The sequence below is a fragment of the Tachysurus fulvidraco genome, chromosome 17 (genome assembly GCF_022655615.1).
Source record: "Tachysurus fulvidraco isolate hzauxx_2018 chromosome 17, HZAU_PFXX_2.0, whole genome shotgun sequence".
Taxonomy (NCBI): Eukaryota; Metazoa; Chordata; class Actinopteri; order Siluriformes; family Bagridae; genus Tachysurus; species Tachysurus fulvidraco.
The window spans coordinates 8,272,531-8,298,401 of record NC_062534.1 but is presented as its reverse complement, the minus strand read 5'-3'; the positions used below and the strand labels follow the sequence as shown (position 1 = coordinate 8,298,401).

Here is a 25,871-nt window from a genome sequence, read left to right as displayed (position 1 = left end):
CCTGGTGAGCTGACCTCCACTCACACTCACATTTCGTTTGCCCTGCAATTGACATGGTTGAAGTGGTGGCAAAGATAGACATAGAGATTGACATAGAGATTAACATACTGTTATAGGAAAGAGATCTGTAGACATCTTCGACATTAAAGTTTGCACGCTGGACGCAGGGCTTGGTGCTGTAAAACTGCCAATTTTTTAGATTATTGGAAAGTGAATGAGAGATCTTTTACCTGCTCTAAGATGGTGTTGATCCTGTCCACTTCACAGTCAATGAGATAGCGCTTCTCCTGCCTTCTGTCCATTTCCTCGAGGATGCGTCTGTACTCCTGTGGGTCTGTCACACTCCCAACTGATCGGGCTGTCACCTGCCAGTTGTTTGCCACCGCTGCCTCCATTATGGCTTGGAGTATGGAGAATCCTTAAGACAAAAGCCATATTAATTTAGAACATGTGTCCTTTACAGTGTAACTGTGAAACCATGTAAAATGCAACACTGACATTTTGCTTATTAAAAACAGAAAACCTGGATATTAGAAACATCACAACATTGACAGTTGCCCTTTGACACAATATACATATCAGAAAGAATGGCAAATGTAGATATTTGAAAGGTTGCAACATGTACTGGAGCTAAATGAGAAAGTCAATATGGTGTAGAGCATAAAGATTTTTTACTAAATTCATTTTCATTCAGGTGACATTTCCTGTCCTTGGGACAAAGGGTGAGATGGGCAAAGCATCCCTTCATGTCAGGAAAAAAAACGACCTTGTAGGAATATTGAGAACATTTCCATAAATAACTCATGTCATAACTCATTAAATATATTGGTTTAACTGAGCTACCTGCTTCTTGGTACCAAAATCACATTCTTTCAACTGATTTAATCTACATAAAATAGTAGCTTGATACGTTAGCATGAAGAAAAAAAATCTAGTTTGGTGTCAGCTACGTGTTTTCCAAAGCAATAGAATTTAGATCATAGCAATAGATCATTTCTGTATTACAGGGGTCAAGAAATTATTTTTTCCCCCTAACACACACCACATGTTCCCAGACCGTGCATAACTCCTCTGTTCTAATTTTACCACAGCACATTCTGAAATTTGATAATTTGTTAAAAACAAAGTCTGTTATAAAGTCAACTGAAACATATTATAGTAACACTGAAATCATGGGTTTGGATTTTCCCGCACAGTACGTTGAGTGTTTTCCGTTTTTAGTCCAATTCAGTCATATTATATTAGGTATTATTTAATATACTCACTTGTTTTTAAATGGAAAGTAATTCAACAATCAGAGTAATACCCTACTACAGCATGAGTCCAACTACAGGCAGTTAGAGGCAGTAATATGGTTGTCCATAGTCCTAATCAGTAATACATTCAAGGGTCTAATAATGGAAGATGGAAATATCAAGCAGGAAACTGGAACACAGGAAACAAGTCTTTTAAAAATGCATGAAACAATCAAGGAGATATAATACAATGCTTGTGATTTTCCCAATGCACAGAATAATACTACAATATCGGGCTTCTATCTTTCACACCTGTCTTGGCTACTGGATTCCGATTCTATAACCAACCAGTGAACAGTAACTAGAGTTTAATTACAATGCTTCAGACATTACATAAAAGGGGTTTCTTGCCTAAATTATTCATTATGACAGGGATAAGGGGTAATGTTAAACAGCCCTATGTTAACAGCTACATGTCAACCTTCATTTATGAATTTAATTGGATTATTTTTTCCAGGTAAGGCTGAGATAATTGGATGATAAATGAAAAAGGAAGCAGATGAAGGCAAGAACAAAATTACAGGACTTTAGGTACATCTTTTTGCTCTGTGAGTCATCCAGAAGCTATCTAAAATCAGTGATTATAGACATGGTGAAAGAGGGCACTTATACAGTCCAAGGGCTAAAGATTAGGACTCAAAACTTCCTTGAGATTTATCAGTGCATGTGACTTCCATACAACAGGGCTATTTTTCACATTTGAACCAATAACGCTTAGCTGTCCATGCCGATGGAATTGGAGTGCTAATTCTTGTTGATGATAAAGTGCACAGCCTGCACGGGTCAATATGGAATTATGCAAAATACTTGGGTCTGAATGGTAACCAGGCTGAAAGGACATGTCAATGATAAAGCAAAGTGTCATGTCTGCAACTTCTTTATTCTGAGCGCACAGATTTCTCTTTCCTTCAGGTTCCTGCTTAGTCCCTTGCAGCTCAGTCCTTGCTGTCTAAGGCGCAGCATGGAGCTATCACAACATAGCTTCACACTCTGCGAAATGACCTTTCGGAAGAAAAGCTCGCCAACCAGATAGAACAAATGCCCCATATGCCACCTATCCAAAAACTGAAGCAAAACGCGACTGAAAGAAAGGGTGCGTCATGAACTCCCAGCTCATCTGGAAACATGAAAATCAAATGTGGGAACGATTGCAAGAATCTTTTATTCGCTCACATAGTATCATAGTATCCATCAAAATTTGGTACATCAATTAAGCTAAAGAACAGTCACATGAGGAAACCAATATAAATTGAATCTTCTCACACCATTTCTTTTTTCATCAATACCTCATAACATTTATTTGATCCTAATTCTTTCATGTAGAAATTAGGAAATGTAATGACTATTTGGCCGCAAGAATAATGTTAGAAATTAGGATTAATCTTTCATACTTTTCAGTCAAATATCTCATGTGAGAAATAAAACTTTAGTAAATGTACCAGGCTGTATCACAAAACACATACTAGGTGTGTATTTGTTTCTTATAATAGCATATTACAAAACATCTTATTCCTTGTATACAACATAAATTTGCCAACAATGAATTTTTCCTCACCAACCTCTGGTTTTGCTGTCTATTGTGACCAGAAAGCACAAAGACCTCTGTACTGAAGTCTCACTGAATGTTACAAAACAACATATATTACAATTAAAAAAAATTCCGGAGATGTACGAAGAAGTTTATGATGAAGAAGACTATGAAGAAGTTTAGCAATATTTAAATTTAGATTTTAATTTGATTTAATTCATTCTGGCAAGAACTACACTGAAACGTGGCCATGTGCTCATATGGATGTTTCCCCAGTCATTGATATTGTATATATCATCTATCAGCAAATGAATCTCTAGCCCTTGAACTTGAACCATGCCTCACAGAGAAGAGCAGACATGCTTGTCAGAACGGATTCATCTCTCAGAACAAATTAGACACGTAGGCTAATATGCTCTGATGTGCCATTAAATGAATCAGGGTGACATTCAAATGTTTCTGGTGGCAGTGAGGCAGCATTCACCTCAATTTCAGCTAAAAGCGAAGCAGTGAACCAGCATATAAAACATGACTTCATTTTTTCCTGCATATCTCGTCTTTAGCTAAGCCTGAGCTGTATATGAGAAGGCCACATGTTTGGGACGGAACTCATTCTCCTGATTATCATCAAAATAGCCTTTTCATTTTGAAACAGTCGATTAAAACCAGCACAATCTCAGTGTAGCGCTACAAGGCCAACATGAATGGGAACAACAGAATCCATTTAAGATTCTTAAACAGATTCAATCCCCTTGTGAATACTCATTTTTATGGAAATTCCAAGATGAAATTTGGCTTGGGGTAAATATACAGAGGAATGGATGTACTCTGTGGGGATTTCTCCTAAGTCAGCAGAAAAGTTTTCGTCCAGATTTAAAACCACTGACGTTAAACAACTATAAAGAAAACTCAGAAGCAGTCTTTCTCTTCAGCCAGGACGGAGCAGATGTGTTGAAATACTTAATGGTAGGTTTTTTGCGCTTACTATGGAATGAGAAAGCTTATTAATTTTAGAGCTTGAATTGGAATTATAATTTGTCACTGTACATTTCCAAATGTCTTTGTGAATAGAGATTTATAAAAGACGAGCCTGCTGCTCTTGGTCCAGAGACCATCTAAAGGATGATCAAAATAAACACTCATTGGCCACTTTATTAGGAACATGAAGGCAAAAATGGCTACAACATCTGAAATCTTCAATTCAATTCAGTTTATTTGTACAGAGGTTTTATCACTGGTCATTGTAACAAAGCAACTTAACAGAATATCAGGATATACAATTTAAATGTATAAATTTATCCCTCATGAGCAAGCCAGAGGTGACCGAAGCAAGGAATAACCACCTGAAACAATATTAGGAATAGATTTTGAGAGTAACCAGACTCCACAAGTGAGATAGCGTGATCTTAAATATTTTCTCGACTATAACTGTGCAATATTTGGTCAAAAATTTCAGTTATGTAAGCAGGACATTTATTCTTGTTCCAACATGAAGTCTCATGTTGAGGTTTTCGACAAACTGATGGAGACGAGTGCAAAACTGTTTGTGGAAATTGCAGTTCTAAAGCTATCATAGCAACTGTAGTCTTAAGCCACTGTAACAAAACAGCATCAATTGCAATCCAAAGTCATCTCATGGTTTCTAAGTAGTCACAGTAATCCCATGTATCTTTAGGCTGTACATGTGAGCGCATCTTTAGCAGCAGCGAGTGCCACATCCACCTCCTCAACATTGAGTTCTACAGCTCTCTCAGCCCATAACAGGAACATAAACCAAAGCTTCTGGTCTGTATCTAAGTTTTATTGAACTGCTGCCACATGATTGGCTGATTACATAATTGCATGAATGGGCAAGTGTGCAGGTGTATCTATATCCTTATTTACTCTATATGAGGTCTAACTTTGATGCAAGAGCCATTTCTAACAAAAAATCTGCCATCTGCAATCACCACTTTATGCAAGTCTGAGCTGTGCGACAGTGCAGCGAATGTAATGTGCTGGGCCACATAAATTCAGGAGACGACGACAAGATTTCCTTATCGGGATCTATAAATTCCCCATGCTGGGGCAATGCTGCGAGACGATGAAGGCTGTTTCTGATTACACTCCTGAGAGCTCATCATTCCTTTGAGCCAGGCACTTTTTAAAATGCCATAAAGCTGCTGAGTGTGGCGGAGTGTTTCCTGCTTGTTAATGCAGGCAACGTCTGAACTCTGTCATTCTTAACCCTGAACCCTCTGCACTTTACTGACGGGCACGTGCCTCTTTGAGCGGGTCAACGTTACTTAACCCCCAACACACACACATCCACATGCTATACAATCCCTTCCCCATTACCCAATCAGTCCCTTGAGTTGATGAGCGATTGCATTATCATCCATGATGCTCCAGCAGCTGTGTCGACAGCTTTGGAGATAAAGGAGTGTAATATTCAGCAGAGCCGCTGTCCTCTTCCTTTCATCTGGAGGTCAGCTAAGAGGCTATCTAAACACAGAGCGCTATTCATTTGTTTGTTGTTTACATTTCTCATGACGTGCCAGTCCAAGCTTTCTCGCCTGTAATGTTGTAAATATAGTTTGGAGTGTGCCAGCAGTGAACTTGGCATCATGTCTCACTGTATGATGTGCTGGCTTACTACAGGCCAGAGCTGTCCATTTACAAGCACACCGATCATTTACAAGCACACCGATCCGCATCAATATAAACAAAAAAAAGTATATAATATATATTGTATATAGTACTGTATATATAATCTGTTATTTGGATTTAAACCCAAACTGAATAACTAAATACATTTAAAAAAAAAAAAATTAAAACATTTTTACACAACCACTTTGCCCACAGAAGCATTTGAAAAACCTATAAACAACCAAAATTCGAAACACTAGCACTTTAAAGGTGTTCTGTAAATGCTGGCCCTAAAATTTCCTCAACCTCGGCTACATCCATGGAGTATTTGCAGTATTTTCATATTTGGTCCAACTGGTGAAGATTTAGCACTTTCTTTCTTTTTTTTTTTTTTTTGTAAAACTACTTGGACTGGTAAAATATTAAGCACAGGATTCTTCTTTTAATCATCTAGCAGTAAAAACACATATGTAATTACATTCTATGCTACCTGTACTCATGCTCGACATGCATGGAAGATAGCTTTGGCTGAAAGCATGTTGTGATGACATTAATCACCACGTCTTGTGGAAAATTGCAGTCTCCTCTGAATATCTTGTAATTTGCTTGATATCGTGTTCATTCCTGTGATTGAAAAATTCATGAAGTCCTGGAGGTACATCCTACAAGGCTCAACACAGGTCAGTTTATAATCACATGGTTATTATTTTGGTAAATTTTTTATTTCATATTTTCTAACAAATTCATTTATATTTCCCAAAATATAAACAAATTACAACCCTTATTTAAATCACTTCAATGTGATGGTTTGCATGCGTGTGTGTGTGTGTCCACAAATGCGTTTGAGTGTATGCATGTGTGTGTGTGTGTGTGTGTGTGTGTGTGTGTGTGTGTGTGTGTGTGTGTGTGTGTGTGTGTGTGTGTGTGTGTGTGTGTGTGTGTGTGTGTGTGTGTGTGTGCATTTGCTCATGTGTGTGTGATTTTTTTTCTTCTTACATTTTCTTTAATGCTTACAATATTTTTGTGGCACTATGGTACTGACAATAAAAGGAATTCTCTTCTCTTCTTTTCTCCTCTCCTCTCCTCTTCTATCCTAAGGATCCATTTAGAACACATTATCTGTTTATTCAGAATAATATATTCAGAAATAATGGCAAACATAATCTATCTGAAAATATTGTAGTGCTGCTGTGCTGTGGTAAAGCGGGTGCTCATTTGCATACCCATGAGCTCCTGTGGCCCGTTAATGTGATGTTTAATGTCTTTGTTCTACTAGATAGTTTGTTGTTAAAGAAGCTATATGAGATATGTGTTGTGTGTTTGACCATCCATCTGAATACTGATGCATTTAATTCTCTGGCTAACCATTAAAACTATACATGTGTTTTAAATATGAGATGCTCTCCTGGTCAAACCTCCTCCTTGCTAATGCAACAATATAAACATTCCAATATGGTACTAGAAAAAAAGCTAGTATTGCCTCATTGCTCCTGTAAAAGCTATTTCCTAATGCAAAAAAAAAAAAAGATAATTCAAAAGAACATTCCCTTTTTACAGAGCAGTCAGCGATGCCACCATGTAAATCGTGCAGGCTGCTGGAAGCACACAGTATAAGCTCCAGCCTCGTCGCTCCGAACCGGATCTTAACAGGATGAAGTTTGAAGTGTCACCCATGGCGTCTCAGCCATAATTGAATTTACTTGTATCTAATCTTCTTTCCCTCTACTGATGCTTCTTTCAGGCTGCTCATTAAAAGATCTTGAGTTGGTATGGCTTGTCACCAGCCTTCCTGAGCTCTTCTCTGCCCTATTCCTGTCTCTGTGAAGCTGGCTTTATTTAAACACACAATTCAAAAGGAGTAAATTGTCCGTCTTCCCCAGGTCGGTGCATGCATACTGATCAAGGCCTTGACAACTTCACCACCACTGAAGCAGCTCTACCTCTCACTTGATTAACTTCTTTTAAGTCCATGTTATTTTTTGTAAACATAATACTGTGTAAGAGTATTTTTAGTAAATACGATGCTGTGGTTTGCTGTTATATTTTCACTGTACACAATGTGGTGTCCGGATCTAAACAATGATATTTGAAAGCAATGCTTGAAGGACATGAAGGAAGATGAAAGTGGGTCTTTTGTAATTGCCCTTCCTGAACGAGAGAGCCACTGTGTGGGTCCAACGAGATAAAGCCCAGATGCCCAGCACAGGAGATTATGGCACAGGACTTTTTCAGAGCCCTGGGTTACCGCGAAATAGAACGTTCCCGAAAATCCGTATGAGATTCTTTTTGACTCGATAAGGCAGATTAGGACACACACAATTTCTGACCACACGCACCCAAATAAAATGGCACTGAGTTGCGGACAATAAAAAAGCTCAAATGTGTGAAATAGTAAAAGAGGCCACTGCTGCTTTTACAGTAAGCTAGTGGAAATTCTCAAGCATTTCTATTCCAAAAAAAAGTGACCCCTTCCACTACCCATTGGTTAGGATGAAAGTAATGAGTAGATCTTCATTATCTTCATTGTCTTTCAGCAAAGGTAAATGATACACCTGCTTAAATGTTTGATGAATACTTGTCTCTGTGCTACTTGTAATTGCTGAATACATCACTGATGCTGTGTGTCCAGAGGCTCAGCACAATAAAGCATCTAAACCAGGCAGAGATGTCAGTATCTTGAAGGAATAGCGTATCTGAATCGTTAATTAAGATTCTCACCTGTCTCCCCTCCTGTCTGTTGTTTCCTCTAAAACATTATGAGAAAGCGATCATGCTGGAACTTTGCTGAGTGTGTTCTATGAATTCCAGAGAGGTTGATGGGGGGAAAACAGAAATCTGAACATTTGATGTAGCATTTTCTCACTAATTAAAATGAGCTCAAGCCAAGCACAGTCCTAATCACTCAGACACCTGACGCATGGAGCTGGATAAAGCAGAGCAATGCATAAAGCATATCTTTAAAAATGCATGTATCCGTCAGGATTGAGGGTCCCTCGCTGCTGCCTTTCGTTTCAACGGCCCACACTTCTGTGGCCTGCGGCTACACACACACACACACACACACACACACACACATGCACACACACACACACAAGCACCTGCATGGTCGGTGTAAAGCGCACCTCCGCAGAAACACAGCCTACACTCATGGACACGATGCAATTATCTGTTACATCAGCCAAGTGAGTCATAAACTGAACTGAAAATATAGATTTTCTTCACACTGTGGTAAAAAAAGGACATTGGATATCTTACAACGCTTTCCTCTGAATATTTCATCTACCTCCGATTTTGGTTGGAAGCTTTTCAGAGTCAAAAACATGAAGGAAATCTGAGTGTGATTAGACCAAGCGTCTTATTTTGCAGTGAAGGTGAATAGCAAAGAAATGTTGAGGTAAAAATAGTCATAAGTGAACAAATCAAACATGCTTTCCAGAGTACAGGCAATATAACAAGAAAGATGCTGCTTTAGTGTTCACGTCCTTTTCTACATATGTTAATCAATTATATAATGCCGATGAACACCTGGCATCCCACACAGCAACAGGAACAGCTATCTCGTTCTGATTACGTCTTGTTTTTGCAGCAGTTGTGTTACTCCGATGGAAAATTCTCTTACATTAGCTGCGATGGATTCTGAGTAGAATAATATAGGAGTTAGAGACAGAAATGTTGCATGTTAGCTAAGTGTTAACAAATCAAGTCCAATGAAGCTTAAATGCTGGAGATGTTTTTACATGCAATGATATTTGCTCCTTATTTCAGCTATCTCAAGCATATTCATTTCAAAAGTTCCATTACATTATATCCAGTAAAAAAAAATAAAATTTGTAGTATACTGTATTTACAGTATTTGCCGCGAGTTACATTTCTCTCAATTATACAGCTGGTATATATGCTTGGTGCCTTCTTGCTCAGGGGACTGGTGGTAGCAGCCTGGTCAACCCTCCAATCTGTAGTGTAACACCTTTACCACTGAGCTATCACTTACTTCCCCCAAGTGTATCTGTAGTATATTTAGACCATAGTGCTTCTTTTTATGTTTAGCGTCCACTGTTATAAGTGACTTGGACGCAAATCGTGCTACTGCTGTTGCTTTCTCATCTCACTGTCTTTGGATTCTATACAAAACTTTCCATACCAGAAGTTTGAATCTCGACAATATTACAGCGCTTCGTGACTGGAAGACAAGAGATGTAGACTGGCAATTCTGTTGGGGTGCCAGAGATACCTTTATTCTCCTCCTCTATCCTTCATACTGACACTAGCTAGTTCTCGGTGTCTGTGATCTCACGTAAGGGGATGAGTGTCGATAACGCTTTCCTCTCGATGTGTTACGCTGCTATGTGATGCAGCATGAGCAGCAGATTGACAACATGTAAAGGTCGACATCTCGTATCCTGCAGGAAGCATGTGCAAGCGTTCACCATTACTGGTTGGTGGCTGATAAGACGAGAAATAGTGGGTAGGAACTAGGGAGAAAATGTGTGTGAATGTGAAACATGAATAAATAATAATTTTAGCAATTATTAGCATTAAATTATTAGCAATAATTTAAACAATTTTTTAAACACTCAATATATTTTTACTTATTTAGTAGTCAGGTGATTTTTTTTAAAAAAAAGTCATGGTTCCTACAGCATGAAGTTTTTAGTAATAGAAACCATCTCTGTATATATTTTATATAAGATACACATGAAAGGATCATCTCAATCTATAATCATTTAAATGATTCAAAGATAAATGGTAAAGTAATTAGTAAGCAATTCAGATGAATATATAATCTGCTTAACTGAACATATGTTCGCTGTATGTTCAACGCTAATAAGGCATCTGATATAATTCGAAGTAATCTGGAATAATTCCTGCAACTATTTCTATCATCTGTTGGTGTATATAGAGTTGTGTATTTTGTGCAAAAATAGGTGTATTATGTCACATTACATGCAAGTTTTCTTTGCTAACTGCTAGAAATAGAGCTAGGATTTTTGTCTTGTTTCCAATAGAGAAAATAAGAAGAAGAAGAAGAAGAAGAAGAAGAAGAAGAAGAAGAAGAAGAAGAAGAAGAAGAATGCTCTCAGCTACAATTTCATGGAGCCGACAGTGAGTAGGTGAGCAAAATGGCCTTTTTCCGGGTTCACTTAGCAGGAGAGGCTAAGAGGCGCTTCTTGTTTTCATTGTGTGCTTTCTGCTAGATGAATCTCAACATGCTTTTGACAAAACGCACATGCATTCACTCCAATAAGCTCCTAGTGCATTTTTACACCTCTGCAGATGTGGAGAGTGAAAATGCGTAGGTTTAGAGCAACTCAAAGGGGATTTAAGTCTGAGTGTTTCAAATGGACTCCATACCTCTATACTGCGATCTGTTAATAGAGTACCACTGCTGGAGATACACAGCTGTCTCTGTGTTGTTAGGGTGTCTCTGTGTTTCCTCATGTGTTTTTTCCCCTTCATGCATATTTTAGTGCTTGTGAAACTGCAAGCCTGTGTACTGGAGACATTTGTGTGAAAAGTCTACACATGACTGTCACCTACTTACAGTATGGGTGTCCTGTCCTGTCATTTATTCACTCACTTACTTACTTACATACTTACTTACAGTACATGCTTACTTACTTGGAGGTGGTAGACAGCCATAGCTGAAAGATCATGTTTACAGTATATGCTATGACAAAGGCATTGTTTGCTAAAAATTCATTTCAACAAATACATTCTGTAGAAATCAGGAATACATCAAAGTTGAATTTGGTTGCAATTTATTCATGCATAGTCACAGCCAGGATGAATGAGGGCAATATTTATAGTTTTACTGAGGGGACTCGGTGTCTCCACAGTGGGGCTGCAAGCTGAGAGGAAGTAGTGCAGAAGGCCAGTGAAATGGAGCATTAACAATGCTGGCACACACACACACACACACACACACACACACACACACACACACACACACACACACACACACACACACACACACACACACACACACACACACACACACACACACAAAACCTGAAAACACTTAAAGGATGTATGTTCTGAGGTATTGGCTAGTTTTGTGTTGGAACACTGACAAATCCAGGAATCATTCACTAGGGAAAACCCTTAGCATTCGCTCACACACTCACCTATTACTATTTTTATAAACAGTTTTCAATCTGTTACTCAATGTACTGTAACAGTACTGTAGTACATGTTTTCTCACAGGGAAACTCAGAAGAGAGATGTTACTTCACCAAGCAGACAACAACAACAAAAAAAAACAAAAAACAAAACTGTGATCCATTATTATCTTCTAATGAGATGGAATTAAACTTACTGTTCATTACTGTTCCTTTCTTGTTGCTAACAAAAGACAAACATAAAAGCTTCCTTCCACATTTTATTGCTCGAATGAACAAAGGTCAAAATGAGTTCCCAATTCGGAGTTCATTCGAATGCAGCTTTTGAACATTTTAAAAAATAATTCATCTTGGTGCCCTCATGCAAATAGAGGATGAAGCTTTAATGTTAATCCTAGATATGTATGCTAACAAGGATGAAAAAAAAAATCTAATAATATCGAATCTAAAATATGTTAATAATGTTTTTTCATTCATTTTCATTCTCATTCCTAAAAGAGACAGTATAACATTCTCATTGCATTAATAGAAAATTAAGGAAGCTCACAGTGACAAGATTAGCATCAGAAGATTTTATCCAAGCTAGTTATTAGTAAGAATAATGTCTAGTTATTGGTAATAAATCTGTGCAATTCCTTTTTAGCTAGCTAGCGGTAATGTTAGCTGGATGCAAACAGACTCACTGAAGGTTTGGGGATCAACATCATTATGTGATTGGCCTGCTGTTGTAGTAGCATTGGTTCTTTTGTTCACATGCTACAGACATGTACACACACTGCGGGAGATAAAAAAATGCAGCTTTATTGTGTGTTTTTTTTAGAACTTGTCATGGTTAAAAGTGAAATCAAAGGAGAATGGATTGTATTGTGACAAGCTCCAGAGAGATGCCAAGCAACAGCATATGGATAAAATTAGTCATATTGACAATGTGGATTCATACGAACTCCCAAACAGTGTTGAGTAATGCTCTGCATATGCTACCTCCTCTTACATTTCCAGACATCTTTTCATATCTGGTGTCTGGCTGAGCAATTTAAAAATTCACTTGAAGCCCACATACAGGTTGGAAATGAATGAGTACCTAGAGACCTAGAGATCTATCAGAAACCCAAATTTAATAATTTCCACCAAATTATACAGCTAATGTTAAAATGCTGTCAATGTTCTTCAGAGTGAATTTATTAAAGTTTTTTAAAGTTTCATCTGTGTTCTTTTGCTTTTCTAAATTGTGCTCTATTATACTGCTTGTTCATCGGTGCTGCTGTGCGTTTTTTTTTTAACACATCCATAATGACTCAAACATTTAGTGCTCAAGCTGAGTTTGAATGAAAACACATCTACTATCTGCTTCATGACTGATCATCCTTACAGTGAGAGCAGATTACATATCGGACACTGTGTCATGTCTCTTATGCATGAAATAAATCAAGTAATTGATGAGAGGGCATAATGATAACGATGATGAGAAGATGGTGCATAAGCTTATACATTGACTTGAAGTGAGCGGCTCAAATTAAGTTCAAACAATGCAGCAATGGGATATGGCTAGATTAGCCATTATCCTAGATTAGCATTATCCTAATTATTCATTATTCGAGCTAGCATAAGTAGTTCACTAGCTGGTAATTTTAGCCCTATTTTCATTTGTCCCTACCAACTTTCGAGACAAACTTACACCAATAGTGTCATGCTCAGAAATGTAAAAATAATATCCAAGATCCAGTGGTGGGGGGATGTGGTAGCCTAGTGTGTGTTTAACTACCCATCAGGAGGTTGTGAGTTTGAAATCCAGGTCCACCAAGGGCCACTGAGCAAGGCCCTTAACCCTCAATTACTCAGTTGTATAAAAGGATGCCAAAATGTAAGTTGGTCTGGATTAGTCTGGTCTTGGTGTCTGCCTGATGCCATAAATGTATTTTGCTAAGCGTTCTGCAATTAAATCAATCCGGATGTCTCTCCTGAAAAACCATTTACAACAATGAACTTTATAAATGTCACGAGCAGAATAAAGACTGTCTTATGACCAGAGACATGATCTAAGCAAGTATGGTCATTTAATTGCTTCATTCACAGGAGAGTTGGCGCACATGCCATCGAGCCTTGCCAACTGTGCCAGGCTACAGTCCCCCACCTTGTTAACCAGCCGGCTGCAAAATGTGCTCTTTATTGCGAATTATCAGGGATTAATACAGAGCCAGTGGCCTATCATTAGAGCTTCACTTTCAGATTCATCAACAAATGGGAGGCCAAGCAATGCAGCCTTGACAGAGCCTCCCTTAACTGTTGAGCTTTCCATTTGAAGTGCAAATGCTTGTCACTATGGCATTGTGTCCTTTAAATAATTTTGTCTGCCTGCACTGTGCAGAACATGGAATTACATTTAAAAAGCTTCAAAATGGCCTGGCTTACTCATTGACTGTCATGAAATATTCATTTTCATTTTTATATGGTGTTCATGTGGCGCTGTAGGTGGTCGTGGACACCGCACTGAACTCTACATTGTTATAAGCAGGGACTTACCCAGAGCTTTTACACAGGTGACAAGATTAAACACAATAACTATAATTTCAACAGGGTGAGGCAAAATACAAATCCTTATTCTAGAAGAATATGGCTCCTTTGTCTGTTTCTGGTCATTAAAGGCACAGAACAAGGTTTAAGCAACTTTGATTGCTATTTTTCCAGCCAGAAAAGTGGTTTATGTAACATTAATGCAATGTTAAATTATATAAAGTGCACTTAAATATCGTTAGCTGATGGCAGCTAATAATGAACTACTGTAAAGAAACCAGTGATCAGTGGGGTGTATTAAATGATACGACTACAACTACTACTAATAATAATATTCATGTCTCAGTGCATAATGCTAGGGTGGCTTTGGTGCCCCAAAATAAATACCGAGTCGCCTCAGAATTCCTACTCATAATCTTGGGATGGTCTCCTCAGCTTTTCTAATCCTCCTTTAAAGTATGCTAGTGTTATGAATACAGTATCATTATGACACTGGTACTACTACTACTAATTCTGTCTTAGTAGGGTGGCCAAAGAGTAGGGTGTGTTATGCTGGGGTGGCATTTACACCCCCAATAAATCATACCTGCTCTACAGAAGGCCTACTCAGAATCTTAGGATGGTTTCCTCAACCCCAAGTTCAGTAACCGATGTCAGTTCAAATGTTTTCAATGTAAACCAAGTAGCTCTGTTAATGTTTAAATCAGCCCTAGTATACCCTGTGCTCAGTGTACTAGTATTTGGTGTCATCATACAGACATATTGATTTTTAAAAACTCTATCACTGAGTATATAGTTCCATGTTTTGAGCGCTCATTCCAGCAGCTTTCTTATTGTTAAAAACAAAGATGAACATGACCATGTACCAGAAAGCTTCCAGGTCAAAAATGACATCATTCTGATTTCCCACTTCTGATTTGATTCAATTGCAGCATTAGAATTTTTCAGAGATAATTCATCTTACAAGCATAAAGAGCTGTCAAAGTACAGTACTTGCTAATGGAGGATGCATTTGTGCTTGCTGTGAATACATCTGACATGGGATAATGCTAATCCTAGCATCTTAGTAACAAATCAGGCATTTAATGGCCAGGATATGCATGCTAACTGGGATTAAATATATCTAGCCTACTAAGGTTCTGTTTTTTTTTTTTTTTTTTAAATCAATTCATAAAAAAGATGGTAAAACATACCCAATGGACCTGAGAGTTACTTGATGATTATATGAGAAGAAGGATTACAGTGAGGAGATTAGCAGCTTTAAAAAAAAGGGACAGGTAAGGGAATGCTCAGCCATCAGATTCATTCATTCATTCATTCACACACTACAGACAATTGTCCAGAGATGCCAATCAACCTACCATGCATGTCTTTGGACCGGGGGAGGAAACCGGAGTACCCGGAGGAAACACCAGAGGCATGGGAAGAATATGCAAACTCCACACACACAAGGCGGAGGCAGGAATTGAACCCCCAACCCTGGAGGTGTGAGGCGAAAGTGCTAACCACTAAGCCACCGTGCCCCCCCCCAGCCATCAGATTGTATTAGTATATCATTCTGTCATTAATTTGACCTTATTGGAAATGTACACTGGTGACCAAGTCCAGGTGACCAGGTGTGTAAATAATTATTCACATACAGTGCACATATGAAGTATAGTATAGAAGTATGGTTGCACCTGTCAGGCTATGTAGATTCGGGACGAAAGCTCAGCATCAAGGGCAAGTGTCGTAATGGGGAAGATAAAACAAAGATGATTCGTTTTGTTTCTGAAAATGATTCTACGGCTCTTACAGAACCACTGTACTGTGTGTGTGTGTGTGTGTGTGTGTGTGTGTGTGTGTGTGTGTGTGTGTGTGTGTGTGTGTGTGTGTATGTGTGTGTGTCTAAAGGACACAGAACTGCCACAACAGACCAGAGCAAATTGAGACGTTTTAAGGAGACAGTAATTAGGTAGCTATTTCTAATGCAATGTGTTATGTGATGCACTTTTGTAAAACCTAGTGTTCTGAACACAGTTTGTTGTGTGGTTGGATGCATATTATGAAGCTGAACACACACACAAGACCTCTGCAGTCCTCCTACAGCATCAGTGAAATGCAGTCCTTCATTGTACTATGGACATCATGCCTACACAGTTGTCTATTAGGACTGTGTGACAGCTACAGCATTACTGCATCACATGGAGAGCTTGGAGCACTGTTGTGTCTCTGCTTTCCAGGACCTTTTCAGAAAAATCCATTGTCTTCCCTGACAGATATTATTTTTAATCATCCCTACACCACAGCGGAAAAGAAGCTTCTCCATCAGACGGAATTGTCTTGGTTGTTTTATCTACTCTAATGGAAAGCTTTTAGTTGATAAAGAAAGGATTTTACAGGATTTAGGATAGAATATGTTGGAAAAACAGAGCAATATCTTTGCAGAGAAAATACACTGAATTTCTTTTGGCCCTAACTGTGTACACATCGTTACACACTGAAGAAGTCTAAGAATCTGGAATAAAAAGTAAAAAAAACAAAAAACAAAAGGCACTGTTACTTAGAGTAGTAATATTTCAGCCTGAACGAACTCAATAAAAGATTCTGTTCATTCAGCATGCAAGGGACGGCGGAGTAGATTCTTATATGTAAATATTACCGCTACGCTAACATAGATAACAGTTCAGAGGATATCGGAGGGTGAATCTGTTTATCGAGATGTGTCTCTGTTGTTGTCCCCACACATGTAGGCCATTTGTTTAAAGGCTAATTGGGCAGAATACTCCATTTTGTACGAGCCAATGAAATATTATTATTTTCCCCTCAGTCGCCATGAATTGAAAAAGATGAATTTGTTTTTTCATCCAATGGGTCTGTTATCAACTGCGGAGGTGGCACTCATCGGGTCTGCGTGCATGCATTATGGAGATTAGCGTGCAGCATTGCACATCATCCCCCGCATTTAGTAATGGATTGTTGTCATTACGGTGGAAGAGCACTATTGCGGGCTGCAGCTCTCCCAAGTACTTGAGCAGCCGTGGAGCCCTGCTGCTGCATTACTGAATTTTTCATTTGGCTGGATCTGTGATGGTGAAAGATGAACTGCAGATTTACAAGCAGTATGAAAATGTGTAGCTAAACAGAATTGCAGATGGGCTGTCTTCACAGGTCCGACTGGTGTACAAATGATCTCAACACTGTGCTTTCTTAGAGATTTGGAGGCAAAGAGTTTTCAGTGGACTGCACAAGATGGTTTATTTGTGGCTCATGCCTTCATGCCAGTATTGTATTCAGAGCAGTGATGGTAGGAGAAGGAGGCCGATTGGGAACAAAGAGCGGTCTTAATTTGCTATCACCCCCTTCTTGCTCCCAAGAGTGCACTTACTGATGAGATGGAATTTCTCATGGATTTAAAATGACATCATGAACCTAAAAGGACAGAGTTTCTGGGGATTCACACTGAGAATGCCACTTGTAATGCCTTTGTCAAATTGCCGGTCAGAAATGTCAATTGAAGACAAAAGTGCTTTCAGGACCATCAAGATGGGGAGACCGTGTTGGTGCTTTTTTTTTTCTTTTTAAAATGTGTACTTTAATCTCTCTCTCTCTCTCTCTCTCTCTCTCGCTCTCTCTCTCTCTCTCTCTCTCTCTCTCTCTCTCTCTCTCTCTGTTTCTCTCTCACTCTCCCTCTCCCTCCTTAACTGTGGGTGTGCTGCTGCGCTTTTTGTAGCAGAGGGGTGGAAAGCGTGAGCGAGAGAGAAAGAATGGTGCAAAATTGTTGGCGCTTGATAGAGTCTGGGTCTGCAAGAGGGAGATAGAAAGGGAGTGAATGAGAGAAAGATTGCAGGCAATGGAGTGACAGAAAATGCAAGAAAGGAAGAAAGAAAGAGTGAGTGAGTGAGAGAACAAGAGTGAGGAAAGAAAGAGATGGAGAGAACCCCATAAATCATGTGGTGGTGCAAATGCTGAATCAGGGACAAGAGGTAAGGTTGATTGTGCCTGGGAGAGACAATAAACCCTGTAATCATCCGTCTCTGCTGCACAAGCCTGGCAATTATCTGCCCAAAGCTGACCATTGCCTTACAAAGGGCAGAATCTATCTCACTTTTCTCTCTTACTACTTCTCTCTTTTTATTTTTCGGCATAAACATGAAAAATATATTTATCACGAGGCTAAATCTGGAGTTGTGGACAAGCTAACCACCGTAAAAACAAAGACAAAGGACCTGATGCGGTAAGCTGTTTGCACATTTTCAGCGCAATTAGGCTGCATTCTGCATGAGAAACCCTGCCTATTATGTAAAAAACACACATTTTAGTAACTGCAAGGTGACACACATCCATATACCTTACATTTCAGGGGGACGACATAAAGTTTAAAGGAAAAGTTGGAGAAATTGGAAGTGCTGTATGAGGATTAATGTTTAAAACTTGGTTAATTATCAGTGGCCAGGTTCATGTGAGATCCACCTCACGTGTCCACCTCCCAAGTCTAGATTTAAAAAGTGGGTTTCTTAGAGCAGAATAGCAATATAGCCTGGTGCATTTAACGCTTTATAGATATGTCTTATTTATGGTGCAACATGTACAAACTGGGAAGAATAAAATTAAAATAGAGTTTGCCCAAGCAGCTGTGGGAACCCTGGTCTGAGCACAATTCCTCATATTAAATCACCAGTTTTCTAAATGTTACAAGAGCCATAACTGACTTCAGTTTAATTTTACTTTTATTTGAAGTCAGTTTTTTTGTGGAGCATGCTGGCTTAGTGGTCAGCACATTGATTTCTGCCTTCATCCTGTGTGTGCAGTGAGTTCTTGTTCTTTGAGGGTTTCCTCCGGGTCCTCTGGTTTCCTCTCCCAGTCTAGGTACATGTGTTGTTGACAAACTGACATTTCTAAATTGCCCATTGTGTGAGTGTGTGAGTGATTGTGCCCTGTGATGGGTTAACACACTGCTCAGGGTTTCCCCTGTCTTGAAGCCTCAAATATAATTGCTACAGAAAATAGATGAATCGATGGATGAAGTCACTGATTCTGTATACAGGAATTTAAAAATTGGTTTGCATGTTAATGAGTAATGTTCGTCGGGTTAATGATGGCTCTAAGGTTATTTCCACTTCACATGAGCTTTTAACTTACAATATGCCCCCATGCAGAGTACATTTAGTAGGCACTTTGATGAGCTGCAGCTTTAATAAGGTAATTCAGGTAAGGTATATTGCAGTCATATCAGGTCAGGTTTTCAGCTACTGGAGTACAGACATCGGACCCTAAGGATCTTGAAGCAAAATTCTACATTTTGGAGAGCATCTAACGTCTAAATGTAGTTGCTCCTGATAGCATAACCACTGACCTTAAAGGACACAGAGATAAGGCTTAATCTTAAGTACTCCTTTCTCTCTCTCCGCTGTCCATTTCATGCTGTGTTAGCTGTTAATACAAGATGGCAGCTACCCTTAATGTCTATCAATTGTAGATTTCCTGTATGAGCCCTTAACCTTGGCTGGAATTTGCTCTTAAAAACACTCAGAGACTTTCCGTGATGTAGCTATAAAAACACAAATGTACCAATATGCAGTCTCTAATCATGCAGATCCATCCTGAGCAAGCGACTGCATTTTCAAGTGGGTTGAAAAGTGCGCTTAAAAGCTATTTATATGAACCCAGTGCAAGAACATAACTAAAGTGATGGCGTGATAATTAATCAACTCCATTGGCTGAGTGGGAAAGGCAAATGGACAAGAAACAAGAAGACTTTTTTTTTCAAACCATTCCAATTCCAGATAAATGATCAATTTATGTTTAAATATGAGTAGGGAATATAAAAGGACACAACTCTTTTCTAAGCTGCCGATGCTTTCCAGCCGTAAACTTCAGTGAAATTCTTGTGGATAAAATAGTGAGAATTTCTCATTTTCTGCTTAAATACAAATCCAAATCATTATATTTATTATAGTAGACTTTTTCAGCATGGTGCACAATTTTTAAATGGGGATTTGTTTAATTTTCTAAAATATGCATAAAGTAGTAGCCTGATTTCAATTTTGCAACCCTGACCAGGTAGGTACTTAAGTCTACTAATGCTGCACATTACACATTAAAGAGCTTTATTTATGCACATTCATGCAACTTTTTGTTGAGTCCCAGACGGGCCGAGGTGGATGGGCAGGCAGACAATGTAGGAAGTGGGTTTAGGTCATGTGATCAGCAAACAGGGTGAACTAGGAAGAACTAGGAAAACTAGAGTACAAAATTGGAACTCAGGACAAGGTCAAGATCAGATGACCTACAAAATGAAAATAGGCTTGGTGATAATAGAAGCACAAGACAAACTGAGTGTATATGTTCCTAAAAAGAAAGAAACACGAGGGTATAAATATACAACTACTATTCAATGGTCAACCTGAAAATGGGTGAGAGTAATTGGGGGGTATGAGGAAGACAGGGAATGACACAAAACATAGAAGTGTGTGCCATTGCACTGTTATATGTCCTGAGTGTCTCTGCTATCAGCACATGTATTTGTAACCAGTTAGAAGACTTTGTCTTTTCACTACAAGAATGTATTCGTACTTTGTTACATAGCTAGAAGGTACTGAAATAAGAGTGAGCAGAAGGAACGGCCTATGCTTGTCTTAGAGCAATTTTTTAAATGGTCTTAAATAGAATTTCCTATTCTGGGAGGTCAAAACTATAACAGAAGGTCAGGCATCGTAATTGTAAAAAGAGCAATACCCTCTTGGTAGGCATTGTAATGAGCGTATTTTGGCACTGCCGAGTCATTTAAACCCCCTCGGTGGAATTTATAAATTGACTTCAACTTTGCAGCTCAACAGTTGCATACTAAGTGTGATATTTTGTCTTCTTAGTATTGCATGGTGAAGCTCTTTCTTACATCATGAACATACTTTTGGTTTCACGGTCTCAATTGCCATTTTGCCATTCTCAGTTTTATTCAAGGTGTATAAGCAGGTATGAAGGTTATAGTTATGGGCAAGGTAAGTGTTCATGCTTCTCCTAACAACGTTATTTGTATTGGTCACAGGTTTGCCTCAGGCATCTTGCCACAGTGCTCCATCTACTGAAGTGCCTTAATAATGGACTCTTTAAACATTCGAAGCATTCACGTCATTGCAAAGTCTTCCTCCTTACCGTGAGTTCATCATTTGCTCCTCTATCCTATCTTTATCTTTAATCTCTGGTTTTGTGTTGCATTAAACATTGTGATCTGTGTCTGATATCAATACAAAATCCGTCCACGTCACATTGCGTTATCCAATTTGTACAAATTTCTAATAAGATCAGGTTATAACCTTTCCGGTTGGATGGGTAATAGAAAATGTAGAGATTAATGACTTGTATAATTTTTTTTTTTTTTGCATCTAATTTGTTTTTGACATGTTGTTTATTTCATATTTATTTAAAATTCTAAACCGACATAAATTAGGCAGAAGTGTCTCTACTTTATCTCTCACCATCTTTTAACACCAAGTGAATTATCTAAATATTTAAAGCATAAATACATATTAACATACAATGGTGTGTCATCACTGCAAAGGTGTGCGATGAAGCTTCAGTAAACAGCACACCTGCTTCATCAGTAACTTCTTCTGTGCTGTAATTTAGTGGGGAATGTTACAGAAGACCAAATTAGCACAGGTGGTATTTGGGTTCGTTCTGAGAAATCTCAGAGTTATAAAACTATTCCCTGCGGTTCTAATGCACACAGTTTGAGTTCTAAGCTCGGCTGAATATCCTGTATTTGAGCAGCTTGATCTTATCTCTGTCACTCACAGCAGGCTAATCTTCTAAGAATTTGAAGCAAATCAGGTGATTTGATGTAATTGAAATAAAGTTCAAGTCAAAGGCAAAGTTAAAGTAAAGTTAAACACTAAAAGAAAACTTGCACTTAACTTAAAACCTTATCTGTATTCAACTTTTCATGAGTTAATATGTGTGTAATGACTGAACCGACGAGTTCACCCGAAGACCCTTATATAACAACACAGTGAAACGTATCACGTGTATGAACATGTCTTCTGCTCTATGTTTATGTTCTGTAAAGCTGCTTTGAGACAATGTCTATTGTAAAAAGCGCTATACAAATAAACTTGAATTGAATTGAATTGAATTGAATGAACAATGTCACGTTAGTCAGCACTTGGGTTATAATTTTTATACAAATCAACCAGCCATTTAAAGGAATATAAATTCTCATCAGATCAGGTCTCATTGATGCAATGCCCTAGCTGGTGCTGGTCCACAGAAGCAGCGAATATTTTTAGGAACTAGATCACAACTGGTTTTAAGGTCAAGCAACTAGAGCATCATATGTTTGAGCTTCTTTGCACTTACAGTTTTAGGGCGCTTTTGCATTTAGCCCATTTGATTCACACTGTGCACTGGTGTGTGTCCTCATTTCTGTAGGTAATTACACAGAGATCACAATTGGTTGTGGACCAAAACAACCAGTCCAAGAGTATCTAAGTGATCCTGGTCTGCTTCCAGTCGAATATAGCAAGACTCGTTTGCAGTGAGAAAGCAATTGCACCTAGAATCAACCCACATGCAGGAAGTGACTCAAACATGCTGTGTATTTTGGGTTGTAGGTAACAATTTGCTGAACTGCTACACTGACCCACGAAGCACAAACTGAGCTAAGGACAGGAGGTCTCCTTCTTTAGAGCAAAGAACTGTAACAACTATGAAAAATAATGTATTAAGTTTTATCGTCCATCTTGTATACAGTACAGGTTATCCTACACAGGGTCAGAGGGAGAATGGTGTCTATCTTCAGAGACTCAGGGCACAAGAAAGGGGGCACCCTGGGCAGTGTGCAAACCCACTGCAGGGCACGATCACACACAATCACCCACCAGAGACAATTTAGAGATGCCAGTCAGCCAAAACACACGACTTTAGACTGGGGGAGAAAACCAAGTCCTTGGAAGCACAGGGAAAACATGCAATCTCCACACACACACACACACACACACACACACACACACACACACACACACACACACACACACACACACACACACACACACACACACACACACACACACGCACGCACCCACACAGTTCAGAGGTGGCAATCGATCAGAGAGAGATTTTATCTATTAGTGAGACAAGTACAGTCAGGATCGGAGCGCACTTCAAAAAAGGATGTCTTTGCTTATTAAAATATCTTAATAATGCAGTTTACCTACATTGTTAAAATTCTGATGTATTTAATTATTTACAATTTGCATTGCATTGGCTTTATGTAGAAAAGCATAAAGATATTTATAAGTGAAAACAGTTATAAACTGTGTTTTGTGAGTAAAAGCAGAATATGTCTAAAACATTTCTCCTTAGGAATCAGCTGACAGGAAACATCACACCTGGTTCATCAGTAAGGACTGCAGTGGTGTAATTTATTTCAGAACATTGCAAGAGACCAAATTAATGCAAATGGCTAGTGGGATCTTAATGAGAAATCGTTTTTAATTTAGTTTCAAAGGTAAACCATGCTGTTTTCAAACTTTCAACCAGCTTGAATATTGAGGTCTCTTCAGGATATTAGAAGTTTCTAAAATGCTGGAATATTCAAAAGCCTGACTCTAGGAGCTCAGACGAGAACTCAATGATTCATTTAATCTAAATAAAAAAAACAATTGAAAAATTCTCATATTTCATATTTATGGAAGAATTCTCCCATGTCAGTGCTTTACAATAGTCTTCAGGGCAGAGGACTAGTGGTTCTCCCTACCTGAACTATAAATATACATCTACTGTATGGTAATGTACAGTATAAGCTTTTAGAAGCAAGATGTGCTAGAAATTCTTTCAACTAGCAGATTTAAAAAAAAAAAAAAAGTAAGTGATACTTTATAATGAATAAGCTGCTTTTTTAAAAGTGTACCTCTCCCGCACAGGTACACAGGGATTCATACAGTAGCTAATACCAGCCAATGAGACAGTGACATTTAACAACTCGCTTTATCTAAAGTGATAGTGCTACTTTATAGACTTCAAACTGTCGTAAGCCTTCAGAGGCATGATCCAGTTACGTTAGTCCCAGTCCCATGACAGACTCATCACTTTGAAACAGGTGCCAGTTTGACTTTCCCGAGTGACAAGATGTCAGGTGAAGTGCATCAATAACTGCCTTTAATCCTCTCCCAAAGCCACAGCTCTGGATTTAATAGGAATTATCTATTGGGGGAAAATTACTGGATGGGCATCCAGTGGTGCTAGTAAAGGGTATATTATGAACTTTTATACCACAGTGCTGTTCTTAAATCTGATGAGGTGGATTCATTTTCTATGAGAGAATGTCTCTGAAAGTCTGGCTGTTTTATATACTGTAAATATCTAACACTTCTTTAGTAGCTGCTCATTCTCAAGGACGTCTATAGCAGACATCCCACACAATCTGTGTTGATATGAAAGAAAGAAAAAAATATGTGCTGATATTTAATTAATCAAATAATTATCACTGATAAGGTTTTCAGTGAGGAGAAGTTGTTTTAAGATTTATGACATGGCTCTTGGGTGTTATTATAGCTGCGTTAATATATGTGACAACAGGAACTTACTAGTCATGTGGATGTTCCATAATATTAAATGTTAAATATAAATGGTTAAAAATGAACACCTGCCGTTCAGTAGTAAATTAAAAATTGCAATAATTGGCAAACTGCTATGGTATAAGAGAAATAAAATATATTGTGACAGGGAATAATCCACTTCATCATTGCGATAGTCAATATTGCACCACTGGGGGATTATTTTCCTGTAACTTCATGCTTTTCTTATGCTTTATTCTTTATGAGAAGGCTCCTGTACTGTGGCTAGACCAAGCTACAGCCTTTGCCCTATTGCATTAATACATCACACTGTTGTCGTTATAATTGTCATTGCTTACACACTCTACAACCCTGTCATCAAAACACATTCCACATCACAATGCCTAAATGTTATTAAAATGTAATCCTGTGCATATGATATGGTAATAAATGCATTTCTTTCAAGAGTTTTTAAAAAAAGGCTATGATGACAGAGGTGACCTTTGAGTGAGGGCTCTACATGATACCCAGCCAACGCAGCACTAAATTACAAGCAGTGATGGTAAAGTCTCCCACCTTTGTCTAATCTAATGAGCCACACATTATCTCAGAGAGCCCTCGTGAGCCGAAAGAGAGGGCACAGCGGAGCTCTGAGCCAACTGAACACTAGGTTCTTCACAACATTAATGACCTCTCTTTTCCACCTGAGCTCCTGATGTTCTGAAAGCCCTTCAGAATATTTCAGAATATACAGAAATGTAGAATTATTGGCTTCTGAGCTGTATGCAGAAGAACAAAGAGTCTGTAAAACGGCAATAGTCAAAAGGGCAAACTTGCATGTACAATTTTTATTCAATACCTAAATTCATAGGAAAGAAAAAATCATTTATATACAATTTGTTTTTATGACTAATATCAACATTCTGTCACACAATGTGTCTGTTTTTATACATTATACATTTTATATATGAATGTGTCAGACTGTCACTATGCTGCATGGTAGGTAATTTACCCACATCCACATCTCAACTATATTATAAATGCAGAAATAAATACATTTATCTTCATATAGCACTTTCATGGAAAGTACTGATAACAGACTGTGATTATGTTGTGTAATATCTCCCACATACTGTATAATGTTTATTATATTTTGTGCTAGAACACATTAAGAATTTAGAGTAGTCTATGTGTCATTTTGTTTCATCCCAGTGATTTGAATCTTTTCATTCCAATCATCAGAAAGATTCAGACG

The 25,871-nt window shown here is 38.4% G+C and overlaps 1 protein-coding gene across 5 annotated transcripts in view; it reads right to left on the bottom strand.

Annotated features, from left to right (window-relative positions):
* gria3b (glutamate receptor, ionotropic, AMPA 3b) overlaps positions 1 to 25,871 on the bottom strand; it is a 122,477-nt gene that overhangs the window by 47,929 nt on the left and 48,677 nt on the right. For all 5 annotated transcript variants that reach the window (XR_007138234.1, XM_047802042.1, XM_047802043.1 and 2 more), the window contains exon 4: positions 231 to 418. Coding sequence is in view for 4 of the 5 variants with exons in the window: in XM_047802042.1 (XP_047657998.1) it covers positions 231 to 418 (188 nt within the window). In the remaining variant the exon portion in view is untranslated. The remainder of the gene's footprint in view (positions 1 to 230; positions 419 to 25,871) is intronic.